The sequence below is a fragment of the Neopsephotus bourkii genome, unplaced genomic scaffold, assembly GCF_033783945.1.
Source record: "Neopsephotus bourkii isolate Nb327-2 ecotype Australia unplaced genomic scaffold, CSIRO-AGI_Nbou_v1 NB_908, whole genome shotgun sequence".
Classification (NCBI taxonomy): Eukaryota; Metazoa; Chordata; class Aves; order Psittaciformes; family Psittacidae; genus Neopsephotus; species Neopsephotus bourkii.
In genome coordinates this window covers 2,002,266-2,016,805 of record NW_026901402.1, presented here as the reverse complement: position 1 = coordinate 2,016,805, position 14,540 = coordinate 2,002,266, and the positions used below count along the sequence as shown (strand labels likewise).

Genomic DNA, 14,540 nt, shown 5'->3' with positions numbered 1-14,540 from the left:
CTCTGTGATAGCTTGTCTAAAATGTCACTGTCTTCCCTATTCCATTATCCCTATTTGAACAACGGTAATCAGGGGCAGACTCCAAATGGTGCTAGTTGGCCACAGGCCATGAACGAGGCCCTTTGAATGAGAGTTATGGGTCTTCTAAGGTGAAAGTTCCTGGTTCAAGTGTTCATGGAAGTTATTAATCTACAGAAGTTTTGCACACACCTCTGGTCACATGGAGAGGGGATCTAGTCTCCCTGCTAATCACTGCTTTCTCTTACCAGAAGTAGCACTTTATGGAAGCAATGCCATAATCTCAGCCACCCAGACAAGAATGGCTGCAATGCCTCCTGGTGGGAAAGGCAATGCAGCCATGATGTACAAAGAGGGCATCAATATTTCTGGACCTGTGTGAACTATTTCTGACAGTAATTAATAAGTGGTCTCCCTGTTTCTGTCTTGACTCGAGCTTTTTCACTGTATCTTCTCCCCATTTTCTGTTTGAGGGGAGGGAGTGAGAGAGTGGCTGCGTGGGAGCTTGGCCTTAGCTAAGATTAGCCAACCACAAGTGATGGAATCCAAGTGTGTATGTGATGTCAATCAACAAGATGAGATAAAATTACTTGTGGGACTGTCATAACCACAAATGAATGTGGCCAGACAAAATTTACTGGTTAAGACCCTACTACCTTGCCAGAGTCATATTTAAGCTTGGACACAGTTATTCAAGACATTATAGATATTAAACTATAGTCATCCGATTACCTAGCAGGCAAGTCAGGAAGACAAAACTTGAAGTTTCATTAAAAAGAACACTGACCAGAAAATATTTCCAAACTTAGAACATAAGATTTCTTTGAATTTAGATTACATATTCAGATGGAAATTATACGTAGTAAGATCTGAAATAAAAGTTTTAGCATGAAATGTATAGTTCAGCTTAGTAGAGGCCTGTCAGGTTTGTTTTTCATAGGTCTAAGAATCTAGATTAAATGACAGACCTCATCTAATGACAAGAGCTAGACCTATGAGAACTATGATTCTGTTGGAATCAAGAAAAAACCCATGCACATAGCTGAGCACAACTTACATAAATCCCCAGAACTAGACATAGTTTAAATTTGTTTTGCTTAATTTGGGAAGAGAATCGTATGTAAGATAAACTAGTACAAATTATTCAGTCTGACTAAGTTAGCTGAGATATTACGTGCACTTTTCTACTTGCAACACTGATTAAAAGTGAGTGTCTTGGATATTTTTATTTGCTAACCAGAACAACCAACAACTTCCCTCATCTGCATTTTTCATAAACAATTTACTATTGCTACCTTTAAATTACTCAGTTGTCACATTATAATTCTACTCTCTGACAAAGATGATCAAAATGTATGAAATACGCATAATTAACATTGTTCATTTGTTTGGAAAATGTCCTGAAAATACTCTTCAGTGTGAATGTATGATTCAAATGCTTGCAAACACTATTTTATTATATTCGGGCAAAGCTTCTGTAGAAAAGCTTTCAGATATCACCCATGATTGTACTGCATTTTAATGAGTTGTTCAGCTTTATTTTGAATAAACTATACAGAAGCAGTCATGCAGTATGTATTAGATCCTTACATGTTAAACAACAAAGTACATGCAGTTTTCTGTTTCTTCCTGTAAACCACTCAAGGATTTAATTCCTATTTCTGTCACTGTCATCTTATTATAAGAATACCACAAAGAGGAAAACAAATTACTTTTATTCATTAATTTCCTCTTACCTAATGGGAGCTTTAAAAATGATGGAGCTTCCCTGAGGTACTGAACAGTGATGGTAACTTCATCGCCAGCATTTCGCAATAGATGTACCTGTCAGTGTGACAAATAACAGCTACTTTAAACCAAAGAATCACCAGTCATGAAAAGCACATTACTTATGATCAAATCAACATCTCTGTTGATCTAGAATAAATTCAGTATGAACATTTCCAACTGGGAATGAAAATATATTTTAAGGGTTAAGTCACACCAACAACAGATAAGAGTAGGCAAGACCAATGGAACAGTCCGAAAAAACAATTTGGTGGGCAATTTTATTTTATGTACCAGCTGAACACAACTTTTAAAAAACAAATTGATGTAATAAAACTGGCATAAAGTAGTAGGGAAACGTGTTTATGAAGATATAATACATTAATTGTATGTGTATACACATAAAAAGACACAAAAAGATATAAGATTTGATTTGATTAATTTAGGTAATACATGAAGCACATTTGTCTGTTTCAAATACAGTCTTGACTTTTGTGACTGTCTTCATTATCTGGACACATTTGCTAACCAGAAGGGAACACCCATACACACACAAACACAAACACATATGTGTATAGACACATGTATTAGCACATCAGAATTAACTTAAAGGCATAGCTTGATACTGTGTAAGGAGCTTTTTTAAACACAGAACTTAAAATAAAACCTTCAACGGAACTTCATTTCTATTTAAGGGCAGAGGTATTCCCTAGTTTCATATTCATGATGCTCAGGAAACAGGTACTAAATTTGCTTTGTATGTGGCCTGTATGCAGGGTCTACATCCCTGATCCTGTTTGCTTGAACAGGATGCTAAGGCTTGTGGCCACTAATCTGAACACAATCAAAGCATGCATGTATCAAGCAGAAAATTAATTGCATCAAACTAACCACAAGCTACTTGTTTACTGGCCTAATGTTGTACTTGGAAGATGCTGGTGGTTGTGTTGTTTCCACAATTTTAGCAAGACAGTACACTGGCCAACATAATGAGATGTAGAATTACCTCCAACTTTGTAACTCTTCCTCTTGTGCACCTGAAGTAATGCTTGTACCAGTTTACTGTAAGGGTAATGAGACACTGGAAGAGGTTGCCCAGAAAAGAGGATGCCCCATTCCTGGCAGCGTTCAGGGACAGTTTGGATGTGGCTTTGAGCAACCTGATCTAGTAGAAGGTGTCCCTGCCCAAGGCAAGGGGGCTGGCACTAGATGATCTTTAAAGTTCCTTTCAATGCTAACCATCCTATGATTCTATGACCTACATAAAAACATCAATCTTATGCCTGATGGATATGAAAACCCAGGACAAGTGAATAAATCAAGTAAGCAGTCACACAAGCTAAGAATTTTAGGATATAAAAATATTCTGGAAAAGTGTGAGCAAGAGAAGTGACTATAAAATGCCCAACACTAACACTGAAGAAAGCGTTATCTGGACATGTTCTGGTTTGACTGATTGAGTGACATATGAATCACCCATATAAAGTACTGTTGCTAAAACCTTACTGTTTACTGTACCTGCAAAATCCGTATCTTTTAACAGAGACTTACAGTGCCTGCCTCCATCCTCCCCACCCATCTTTCAGTCCATCAAACAGTGACCTCCACTGGTAACAACTTGCAGTAGCACTAATAACCACAGATCAATCCCTGAGAGGGAACAATAACATTTCACACTCATTAAGTTAGGAAATCCAGCTGTGCAGTGGAGAAGAAAGAGCTCAATAAGGTCAGAAAAAGCACCTAACAGGAGTCCAATCATATTAGTGAGCTTGAGGGATGAGGGTCCAGAGGCAAATGGGTAGAGGATGCATAAGAGAAATATTAAAAAGAAGAAAGAGAATAAAAGGTAAGTGCCATCAGCTTCAGAAAGTTTTCCCCAAAGAACCTGCATTTCCTTTCAAGTTCCTCCTTCCTGATAGATCAATCTCTCTCCCCAAAAGCCCCATTTCTTGACTTTTCTTGTTCTGTTCAAGCATTTTTACACCCCTCCCCCTCACTTAATCCACATTTAAATGATTTACTATCCAAAACCACAAGAAGTGCTACTGTGCTACCTACTCACTCCCAGTATTCTGATATGAGGTGTTCCAACGATTTTGTTAACAACTGACTATAAGAGTACCTGATGTCTCATTATGGAAAAAACATCCCATTAAAATCAATATTTCTCACTAAACCACCTCAGGATGATCACAATAGGAATAACCAGGAACTGAAACACAGCAAAATTAGAATTCCTCTTTAAGTTAATACAAAAACGTGTCAGGACTGTCAAGCTAACAAATGTGTTTTGAGTTCTAATGTATAAGAACACTATGTCTCCTGAAATCCTCTGCCCCTTATTTCCTGCAATAGCATAGACTATTACTTACTAAGGGGAAAATTATTGGTACCTCTGCTACTTCTCCCTAACAAAGATAGTTCCTCCCTTTATCTGCAGAATATTATACATATAATTATATGACATACATCAAAATCTTTGATATATATAGAAAGGTTATTTTTATATATATTATAATGGACCTATATATATATATACACATATGCAAAACTTTTAATCAAATTTCAGCTACCACATCATTCTAAAATTCCTCTGAAATTGTGTTGTAACTGGATGCTTTGTTTTAAATTTGCCTGATTTGAAGATTCTTGATTCCTACATTATCTCTAATCATAAATTCTAGATTATTTTTAAGCAAAGGTGAGCTCAATACTATAATTAAATTAAACTAAAATAGATTTAGAATATTATGACAGACTCTTGTTTTGTGGACTTATATCAGCTATTTTGCACAAAATGCTCAGAAACTCATGAAAGTTATGTCAACTTACATATATGTTTCCTTGAAAGTAATACTTTAATTATTAGGGTATTCATACAGTTCTATAACCACTTAATATTTTCAGCAGCAAGATTCAAAATTAGTATCACTGAATATAGTTCTGTCTTGCAATACATTACTGATGAGCTGAATGTGAACTAAACACCCTTATGCCTTATAAAGCTTCACTATCATTATGGCGTATATAGCTAAGCTACGTATGTATATATGTATATGTACCCACATATATAAAGGTTACGCTTGCTATGTTAAAAAGCTGAAATAGACCTTTGCAATAGTCACATTGGATCATATGTGAAAATACAGTTCAGACACTTGCAAAAATTTGTATGCTTTTCATATGTATATATAAACTGATCTAAAGATGAAAAATGTGAATGATAAAAATTGAAGAAACTGTAAGTATATCCTTCTATACATTTAAATTAGACTGCAGTAACTTTTCAGTCTCCAGTTGATTAATTTGTCTTCCCAAACTTCATTAATATCAGCATTAGGCCTTGGAATGAACTGATGTTCTTCTAGCCCTGCCACACCAGCTAATGACTTTGCACTATTTATGCTAAACTAAATAGCAATGGAGCCTTCACAAATACATCACTCTTTTAAATGTTATTAAAATGGTTATAAAAGACAGTAAATCAATCTTTTTTGCCACACTGTACTGATAGAACTACTGAACTTTGGAGTCATTGACCAACAAAGCTAATTGGAAGAGTTTTCTATGAGTATATGTATAAAGTTAGTGAATAATAAATTATTTTCTTAACGCTCCTCACATAATTGATGTAAAATCCAAGCTCAGGCCAAGTACGTATGGCTGAAATAAATTCAACAAGTAGGACAGAGGGGGTTACTAATGACTATGGAACAGTCATTAGAAAATGAACATGAGCTGGCTTCAGCGTGCACTTGCAGCCCAGAAAGCCAACCGTATCCTGGGATGCATCAAAAGGAGCATCACCAGCAGGTCGAAGGAGGTGATCCTGCCCTTCTACTCTGCTCTTGTGATACCTCACCTGCAGTATTGTGTGCAGTTCTGGTGTTCTCAACATATAGGGGACATAGAACTGTTGGAACAAGTCCAGAGGAGGGCCACGAGGATGATCAGGGGACTGGAGCATGTCCTGTATGAAGACAGGCTGAGAAAGTTGGGGCTGTTCAGCCTGGAGAAGAGAAGGCTGCATGGAGACCTCATAGCAGCTTTCCAGCATCTGAAGGGGTCTAAGGATGCTGGGGATAGAATTTCCTTAGGGACTGTAGTGATAGGACAAGGGGTAATGGATTAAAACTTAAACAGGGGAAGTTTAGATTGGATATAAGGAAGAAGTTCTTTACTGTGAGGGTGGTGAGGCACTGGAATGGGTTGCCCAGGGAAGCTGTGAATGCTCCATCCCTGGTGGTGTTCAAGGCCAGGTTGGACAGAGCCTTGGGTGGTACGGTTTAGTGTGAGGTGTCCGTGCCCACGGCAGGGGGGTTGGAACTAGATGATCTTAAGGTCCTTTCCAACCCTAACTATTCTATGATTCTATAATAACAATAAAGAATTTTAACTTCCTAACAGGTATAAACATTATATACTAATGCACTGCTTTGTGGTGCTGAAGCTTTTGCACAAGTCCAGTAAGTCCAAAACTAAAAAAACTAGCTTTTGAGTAACATTTACTGTTGCACTGTTTCCCTACTGTAGTATTAACACAAAAGGAGAATTGTAAAAGTGTTAAAAACAAACAAATACAATCAAACAATCAAACCACAGTTGACTTCTGGACATCTTGCTGCAAAAAAAAAATTAAGGTGCTGGAGCAGGTGGAGAAAATCAGGCAACAAAGCTGGTGAAAGGTCTGGAGAATAAGTTTTATGAAGGACAGCTGAGGGAATTTGGGTTGTTTAGTCTGGAGAAGAGAAGGCTCAGGGGGAACCTTATTGCTCTCTATAACTACCTGAAAGGAGGTTGTAGTGAGGTGGAGGTCAGTCTCTTGTCCCAGGTAGGGGTCAGGGGAAGTTTAGGTTGGATATTAGGAAAAATTTCTTCACAGAGAGGGCAATCAGGCATTGAAACAGGCTTCCCAGGGAAATGGTGGAATCACTGTCCCTGGAAATGTTAAAAAAACTGTGCAGATGAGGCCCTCAGTGATATGCTTTAGTGGTGGTCTTGGTAAAGCTGGGGTAATTGTTGGACTTGATGATCTTAAAGGAGTTTTCCAACTCAGATGATTCTATGATTCTATGAAATACATATACTGCAGCTGCGTGTGCCTGCACTTGTGTATTCATATGTGTGAAGGAGAAAAGGGCATTAAGGAATATCTCCTTGCTTTTCATGCTAGCTGTCATGTACAGATTTTGCATATCTCTTAAATGCATTCATCGAGACAGTGTTTATTATTTTTCTGTTTTTCATATGCATTTCTCAAGAACAGAACAATGTTAAAAATATAAATGGGAGTTTCTAGGTCTCGCTTAGGTAACTACAGTCTAGAGTCTGCAGGAAAAAATAATGACTCTCATTTTAGGAAAACCAAATAGCCTTTGCTGCCTCACTTTTACAGCCAGCACACATTTTAGGGACAAACTATATAGCCATAGGCAAGCAAGTCAGTGTCACCATTCATACCTGATGTGCATTCTTTTTAAAATTCTGGTGCCTTGTGTTTACTGTGGCTTGCTCTAACCCTTCACACATACCTGATCACTAATATTCACACTGCTTAGGGGTTTAGACAGGGGTTTGGCCATTTCAATCAGGTTCTGCCTTATTATAGATTAGAACTGTAACAGAAATTGAAACCGAAAAGGAGCATGCCTTTATTTAATTAATTCACCCATATGGCCCTGTTTTGAGAGCAGAAATAACATAATTTAACTTTGACCATTTAAAAGACTCAATTTTAAAGTAGTTGTTAATATTTTTTCTAGAAATCAGTAAAAATCTTTGGATAAACAGGAATCATAACCCACAGGTCTCTAACTATGGAGAATCTGGAATTTCACATGTTTAAGATGTGAAACAAATCCTATTTCACATCTACAGATGAAAATTTAAAATCAAATACCTATGTCAGATTAAAAGTCTGAAGCAAAAGTTCTGAAGCAGAAGAAAGTGAATCTCCAGATAAATGCCTGATCTTGAGGTATATGCATTTCACAAATAAAACACTTGAAATTCAACAAAGTGCAAGTCTTGACTTTGACAAGTACCTAGGTGCAAGATTATGTACAGGCTTGTAATGCAACAGGCAAACAACTGAAAAGTTGTAGTAAAATATATGAATTAGAGTATACCATATAATAGTTAAAAAATAATGAAATCTAGAGAAATAACAGTTTTTTAAAAATTCCAAAACCTTGAGAATGAAAATGGAACAATAGTACTTAACACTTAAAATGCCTCCTAGAATAAAACATGTTTGAATGTATTTTTGGAGACTTGGCAGTTTCAGCTCAACCCATAAGTAGAATTGAAAAAAAACCCCATTGTTCTTTTATGTGTATGAGTAGACAAGGAAAATGCATGTAAAATGGAAATCTCTTAGTACAAGTAGTCTTCCAAATGTCAGTGAAAGCAAAATGGCTTTAAAAAAAGTTTAGAAAATTAAAATTGGATTGCAGTTTTGGAAAGGTTTGAAGCAGAATGAAGTTAATTCAAGAAATAATGATTTTAAGACACTTTGTTTTCCAATGGCCAGTTATGAAGTGGTTTATAATAAATGCTTCTGATTATTTTCCCTAACTTTGCAGCACTCAATGAGCAATACTCTCTTCCTTAATGCTTAATTGGCTACTCCAAAGCAAACATTTGTGTGACCAATTTATACAAATACATTAGGAAAATAACAGTCACCACAGCTTATTGAAATTTTCACAGATCTAAACTAAATTGCCATTGCTCCTAGTTCACTCAGTTAGAACTTTTATTTCTGCCTACAAATACAGTAAAAGATGTTTTTAACCACAAAGCTTTAATATTAATTTAAACCAATAACCCTGCTCATGTGTGACATAATTACCAGGAATAACAGGGAAAAAAAAATGAAATGTATTTCATTATTTTGTACATTATTTTTTCTACTTAATTACACACTTCAGTCCATGTTTCACTTCAAAACAATGGTTACACAAATATCCGTACATGAAAGATGCTGATACATACTATGCGTGGAAAATACATTTTGAGCCAAATCATCTGTCTCCTAAAACAATGGAAGTTTAAAAAAAAGTCACTTTTGGCCAAATATTACCTGAAGCATTGAAGTCAGTCTCAACTGTTATCAGTGTACTATAATTGGAAAGAGTTGAAAGCCACAGAACTCACGATTTTAGATTAAGCAGTATGTTTTCTTACTCATCTAGTGTTACACTTACAAAAAGAAAGAATTGCCTCAGGTATCAAAAAATCACAACAGACAGAAATGGCCAAATTAACAGAAAGCAAACATAACATTTTTAGTTTAAACTTTATTAAATCATTACTGACTTATCTTGTATGTCTCATATGTCAGCAACACACACTATAGTATCAAACTGCCACTTCCAGTTCAAATGCACAACACGTATCTGACTGAGTATGATTGGAAACACATATGTTTAAGTGAAATCAGAATCTGTAGAAACGCAAACACCTCTATCTCAAACACAGGCCTTTTGAAGCAAACAAATTGGAGCAATCTAACCCTGTAGGTTCATATTCTTTGAATATACTTGAAAATCTTTCTAGATGATAGTTAAGTGGTTGTGTTTATATAGGCTCTAATTGACACAGATTGAGCTAAAAAGATTAAATACAGGTTTTCATGTAGCTGTTACCACTCCAATTTTCTTTGTCGTTTTTTCTTGTATTCACAACATACCTGCAGCATTCTCAGAAAAGGATTTTATCTGACTAAAAGTGTCTCTGAGGAGAGACATATCAGTCAGAAAATTTCTACCATCTTTTAGTGGCAAAGGCATAAAATGAAGGTAATTTCACTTGAATGATTAACAGCATTTATTGAAGGCTGTCTTGTGCTACAGAGTGCAAAAGTTAAACCAGAAGCTTTTGAAGTTATTGCACCCAGCAGAACATATGCTGCATTTGCAATTTAGAAATTGTTGACAATTTGGGCACTGTTTCTTTTTCTTACAACAGACTTTTCTGTAATGAACCTTTTGTACTAAGTCTTCTTAATCTAACAGAAATTTCACAGACATCCAGAGTTAGTACAGGGCTAAATGTAAGAAGCACCAAGAACTACTTTTATTGTCTACACATTCACTGCTTAAGTACAAGACAGAAGTCCTAGACCTATGGGCTGATCAGTTCAACAGACCACACTTCACTCTGGCTCAAGCACAGAATTTATTTGTAATCATCCATATGCTCACTGTTTCAGGCTTAAAGAACTGGGGCACCTAGAAAATAAAAAACGTTCCCCTTTTACATTTACAGCATGCAGAACATAATAGGATAATAAGAATACCTAGAGACAAAATTCAGCTCTGTTTCATAGTAATAGTAACCTTGTACGTCAGTATGCAATGCTTTTGTTTCCAACAGCTCCCCAGGCATGAAACTACTACTATCACCATAAAACAGCAGATCACCTGCAATATTAAGCGCACATCAGGAAAAAAATCGTGATTGGTGAAGTCCCATACCTGACCCTTCTGCACACTACCTCAGGACCACAGACCTTCATTCCTTGCAATTGGATTACTGTACAGGCCAATATTTACTCAGCACAGGTCACAATAAAGTATGTTCCTTTATCCAGAACTGAATATTTTGTATACTGGAAAAAAATCATTCTAATTGATGCAGGGAACATTACACAAATCTAACTGACATGTTAGTCTTCTGAAGAATTAATTTCTCTTCCCTCACACTGACATGGCTCGATATGGCTAAAGCTGTATTTGTTTAAATACAGGGCTACACTTTTCTCTATCAGACTTGCTGCTAATTTTGTCTATTAGACAAAAAACAACAGCAAAAACCTTTTGAATCCTGATCCAGTTAATAGTTTTGATGCAATGTGCTAGCTTTTTTGCCACCTGAAGTGTATCAATACACTCCCTGCTCTGTGAGTGTTTTGTCTGCTATCTACAATAAGGAAAAAGAGCAGGTGTAATTATCTAGCCTCAGTTCAGCAGCTAAACAAATGTACCTGCAATATTAGTGACAGCTGCTAAGAGTCTGACTGTTAAGATTAGTGAGTGCTAAGACATTCACTCTTTAGATAGCACTCCCGTTAAGTCAATGGTGGTTTGAAGAGAAACAATACTTACATCCAGCTCATACAGTGATCTCAAAGGAGTTAAGCTCCATTGTGATCAGAAATACAATTTTGGTAATGAGTTAATTTTATTGGGTATAAGTCCTCTATAAAACTTACATTTCCCTTTTCAATTCAGGAAATTTGCAAAAATGCAAAAAACCTGTTTCCCTTCTGTAAACAGCATAATTCTAATCTTTTACAAACACAATCTATTCAATATCACAAGGGTGTACACTAACTGTTTTAGCTTGCAGCTTGGTCCTCTTATTAACACAGAGCTAGAGTATACAGCCATATATATCTCTTTATACCCTAATGAAATACTGAGACTCACCCAATATAAGGCAGTGAATTAGTAAAAAGCACAAAACATTGTTTAGATAGAAAAAGGAAGGTTGGGAGGGAGAAATGAGAAGGAAAGGAACCAAGAGTTGACAGGTCTTCCTAGTGACCCTCAGGAATAAACGGGACATCCTACAGCACGTTTCCTAAACCCATCAAGTTCTGTTTCAAAATCAGATAATTTCTCTTCCTAACAGCCCTTTCAAAGACCCTCCAGACTTATCCACAGGTAGTTTACATACTTTTATTCATACTGGAACATTCTCCTTTAGCTTAATTATTTGGTCTCCCTCCACAGTGCTCAGTCTTATAAAGGTGGGAGAAGATAGAGGAGAGAACCTTTTTATTTATGACTAAAAAAGCTGGTATAATTTTTTAGAAATCCTTTGTAGTTCTTTCAACATTTATAAATGAAATAAATATTAAGTAAAAAGGGTTAAGAGGCAGAATTTTTTTTTTTTTTTAAATCTTCCCTAGGAGGTGCTGATTAAAAGTGCAGCTGCCCAGCTGCACTCTCTGTTGTACTTTACCTAAAAAATGCTGAATTTTGTGTCCATAGCTTAACAAAGACTTCTGTTCTTCCCACAGCTCCTTTGTGCAAGGTAGCTGAATTCTTCCATCAGTTTTAATTATAGTAATTCTGCTTTTGTGCTCAAAGATTATGCGCATCATAAATGCTCATAATGCGAGACTACTTGCTGCTTCTCTGACCCAGGTAACTAAGTGATTGTGAAATAGATGGGGGTAAAATAGTAGTACTGAAATCTGAACTACTTAATTGTAAATGCTTTCTTAACATGATTAAAGCTTGAAAGAAGTAGATTTTCACAAGTACGTTATGGAAATAGTGTAAAATTTTAGGTATACATTTAACATGGGTACCATAATATGTTACTGCATGTTTTTAAAGCTTTCTCTGAAATTTTGCTACCCTTTATGGAAGCAAAATAAAGGTGCAACAGGGTGCAAATTTAAATGGCAAAAATGTATTTCAAAGCATGCAAGCTTTATCATTTACATGTAAAAGACACCGGAGACAAGAAATATGCTATAACTTGCTTCTTAATGAGGAATGCTGCCAAACACATTCCTTGATGAAACAATCACATTTCTTACAGCACCTGGAAACAGTGAAGTTGAACTGTACATCCCACAAAATTTTAAAGTTATAGTATAATTTGCTGATTTTACATAGCTTTATTTTTATGCAGTGCTGGGGTACAGAATACTTATGTCAAGTAAGGACCCAGAGAAATGAAATTGAACCCTGATCTTTTTCATGTAAGCAAGATGAAAAACACTTCTTAATTATCTGTCTCACTGTCTAACAGGGCTGCTGTTTTACTATGACCAAAGGTCCAAGAAAATAGCTCAGAAAAATTCTACAGAGGAGCAGAAAGAACAAGCTAACTATGAACAACAGAACTTTCCTCTGCATGCTCATAATCACAAATTAGCATTGTTGCTATTAATGTCTGGGGTTTTTTCCCACTCTTTCTGCTACTGCCCACTTACATAGCAGTAGCAAATTTTCTAAAACATATGGTAAGTCTTAACTAGTGAAAGTAACTACATTAAACCATTAATAAATGATCCCAAATAAAACAGTTCATTCACTTCTTTCAGTTCTTGCTTCGGCTCTTTGATGCATGCAGCTGTTTTGCAGCTATGTACTCGCTGTGACAGGTATTTGCTATCCATATAATAGATGACTAATGCATTCTTATAGGACTGAAGCAACTACAAAGGAACTCCATGAGAACTACAAGATGAAGTTAACAAAGTAAAATCTTCAAAAGCTTGATATCTTTAAGTTTTGGTATCTCTAGTCCCAAAAAATACATTAAAATACTTTAACTAAACAGAATCTTAGTGAATGTTTCATGATTAAAGTTTCTTCATGAAAAGTTATTTATAGAAATGTCACAGATTCTTCTACAGCTGTCTCAAAACTGCATTGTGTTTGAGTAACTTGCAAATGCTTTCAAACCTACATGCCTGCTTTGGCTGATCCCAAAAGTAAATATGCCAATAATGGGGAAAGCAAGGGGTCAGAGATAATTTCAGCAAGCTCCCTGTCAGTAATATTTAGGGTTGATGGATTCTAGCCATGTTTTTGTTAATATGCCTATGTATAACTGGGGATAGCCTTTTAGCCTGGAGTACGTTAAAACCTTATGCCAGTCAAAGCACACCTTACTCCATGCCCCAAACTGCCCGCTTAAAGAAATAAAAGTTTACAGCAACATATTGGGAAGACAACAAACTTAATAAAACAGATTTCATACACAGAAACTAGATAAAGAAATGTTGAAATGTAAAAATCTCCACATTTCCAATATCCAATGACAGTCAGTGTTCAAAATCAGGTAGGGTAAAAAAAGTACAATATGCCAAAAGTTTTGGCTTTGTTTTTGTCACTTTTTTCTTTTTTTTTTTTCCTTAGGAAACAATTGTAAAACTATCAAAGAAGAATATTCAGAAAATGTTCAAACTATCTTCCAAAGATTAAAAGCATTTAATGTAAAAATACTTTGGAAAAAATAAAGGGAGACACAGTGGGTACCCATAAGGATGGATTCCCTAAGATATTTTACAGCATATCCCCTCCACATTGTTCTAGTGAAATCTCCATCATATTCCTCTTCCTCTCTCCTGAGCTATCATGAACAGAGAGAAGTGGTAATGTTAAGGCTGTGAAAGTAGGTATCTTGTTTTCCTTTTTTCTACAAGTTTTGATTAATGAAGCTCTCTGAAATCATATTATATGAGAAGAAAAAAACATTTTATCTCTAGGTTCGTCACTACATATTTTGAGTTTTTACTAAAAAAAAAAAGAAAAGGTACTTGAGTGAGATGAGGGAAAGCACCAGCAAAAGCCCTTTCAAAAACCCACTTGAACAGATTTCCTGTGCTTTCCTAGTGCTACTCCTTTTGTTTCCTCTCTGACATTTTCCTGAGACTTGTTTGTCATCTCTCTGCAACCACAAAGCTTGTTTGGTTTGATTACTCTATTTAATTTCTTCAGGGATATGATGACAAAACACATACCCCCACAAAAATGAACACACTTTTCTCTATGTGTTCAATATAATTTTTACAGAGATTGATTTCTTATTTCCACTCTACTGCATCTGCATTACTTGAACACATTGCAGTTCCTGGAAATAGTGTGATGTTGAAGTGATTCAAGACACTGGTAAACTTCTGTGCAATTCCACACACTTTCTTTTTAACTTACATTCATACAGTAAGATGCAATTCCAGCTAAACTTTGCAGTAATGGATATAGACTATTTCAGAAAGTGCA

General features: G+C 35.9%; 1 protein-coding gene across 1 annotated transcript in view; it reads right to left on the bottom strand.

Moving 5' to 3' along the window:
- The window catches only part of SNTG2 (syntrophin gamma 2), a 208,919-nt gene that overhangs the window by 104,586 nt on the left and 89,793 nt on the right, over positions 1–14,540 (bottom strand). The window contains exon 8 of the mRNA XM_061357528.1: positions 1,755–1,842. Coding sequence (XP_061213512.1) covers positions 1,755–1,842 — 88 coding nt within the window. The remainder of the gene's footprint in view (positions 1–1,754; positions 1,843–14,540) is intronic.